General features: G+C 35.6%; 1 protein-coding gene across 1 annotated transcript in view; it reads right to left on the bottom strand.

Annotated features, from left to right (window-relative positions):
- The window catches only part of LOC111375221 (P-loop NTPase domain-containing protein LPA1 homolog 2-like), a 6,466-nt gene extending 5,713 nt beyond the window's left edge, over positions 1 to 753 (bottom strand). The window contains exons 1-2 of the mRNA XM_022998020.1: positions 555 to 753; positions 267 to 433 (exon numbers count right to left, since the gene is read on the bottom strand). Coding sequence (XP_022853788.1) covers positions 267 to 425 — 159 coding nt within the window. The 5' untranslated portion in view covers positions 426 to 433; positions 555 to 753. The remainder of the gene's footprint in view (positions 1 to 266; positions 434 to 554) is intronic.
- Between the last annotated feature and the right edge of the window lie 653 nt (positions 754 to 1,406).

Genomic DNA, 1,406 nt, shown 5'->3' with positions numbered 1-1,406 from the left:
AAAAAAAAAAAAAAACACACACACACACACATAATTCCCTTCTTAATCTGATTTTTCATTTCATTCACACACACATACGCACAATCAAAAGCGAGTATCTGCACATGTGCGAGCACACTCACTGCGTGTACTTTTTAGGCCATGCATGTCAGCATGTGCACAATCAAGGATATGTAATTCTGCAAGTTTGTTAAATTTGGGGAGAAGATGGAAAATATGAACGTTCTACGCAAGTGAGAAAAAAAATTAATAAGAAAAGCAGCGACCTTGAAGGCATGACGAGCCTTGCATCCCATGAGTTGCAGAGTGCTCTGCAGGACGGAACGCGTGTATCGAAACGCAGTTTCCTTCTCAGTTTCTGCGTCATCTTCTACCACGATTATATACAACAGCTTCGCCACTCCCATCCCCTCCGCCACCGCCATTCTTCCGCCTATTTCAACGGACCGCACATGCAAAAACACAACAAACTCATAATCCAATTAAAAATCGTTCATGATTCAAAATTGAAATCCAAAATAAAATATTATAACAATGCAGGTAGAAAATCACACCTGTAGAAGGATAGTCGAGATAGAATAGAGCTATCCAGTTAGGTTTCTGCTAGGTTACAATCGTAGAGAAATAGATGAAAATGAGGACTCAGTGAAATAAAAAGGAGCATTTTCTGAGGCGATCTGGCCATTTCACCGCCACCTGCTTCCGCGCATCGCAGCTTCTATGCCCCCACGAATTAGTCGTTGCTCTCCCTCTCTATATAAAGGAATTCAAATGACGGTTTGGGGGCTGATTAAACGAGAATTACTTATGAGAATACGGTAAATTTGGTAATTTTAAGAAAAAATAGGGTGGATTATTTTGCTGACTACTCGTTTTTGGTCAGGGTAATAGAGGAAAAAAAATAATTGAAAAGGACTCTCAAGTAATTATCAAGGGATGTTCCTCCTAATATTACCATTTATAGCACGTTAGTCCTCAATCAAATAATCTTTTAATTTTCAGAGTTTTGAACTTTCAATTTCAGTGCAATTCAGTCCTATTGAATGAAAATAGTCAAATATCTCGTAAAATAAAGAAAAAATTATGAGTACATAGAAAAAGTCGTGTTTACACGTTATAGAATCCAATGTAGGAAGAAAAAAATGACTTTCTGAAAGTAGTCTGAAATCATTGACCGAATCAATGGAAGAAAAAGACTTCCACTAAAAAAAGTCATTCATTATAATTCAATTTAATTACACATTTGCAATTAAATGCAGATGGATCCACATTTCACATGATCCTTATTCATTATTCCATGAATTACACTATTTGTGTAAAATAGATTGACAAACTTGATGGAATAATCATCCAACTTTTGTTATTAAGTCCATGTTTGATACAAATTAAAATTAAAATTTTAATTT

Source organism: Olea europaea, unplaced genomic scaffold, assembly GCF_002742605.1.
Source record: "Olea europaea var. sylvestris unplaced genomic scaffold, O_europaea_v1 scaffold1351, whole genome shotgun sequence".
Lineage (NCBI taxonomy): Eukaryota > Viridiplantae > Streptophyta > Magnoliopsida > Lamiales > Oleaceae > Olea > Olea europaea.
The sequence above is the reverse complement of the archived record's forward strand: the minus strand, read 5'-3'. Positions and strand labels throughout refer to the sequence as shown.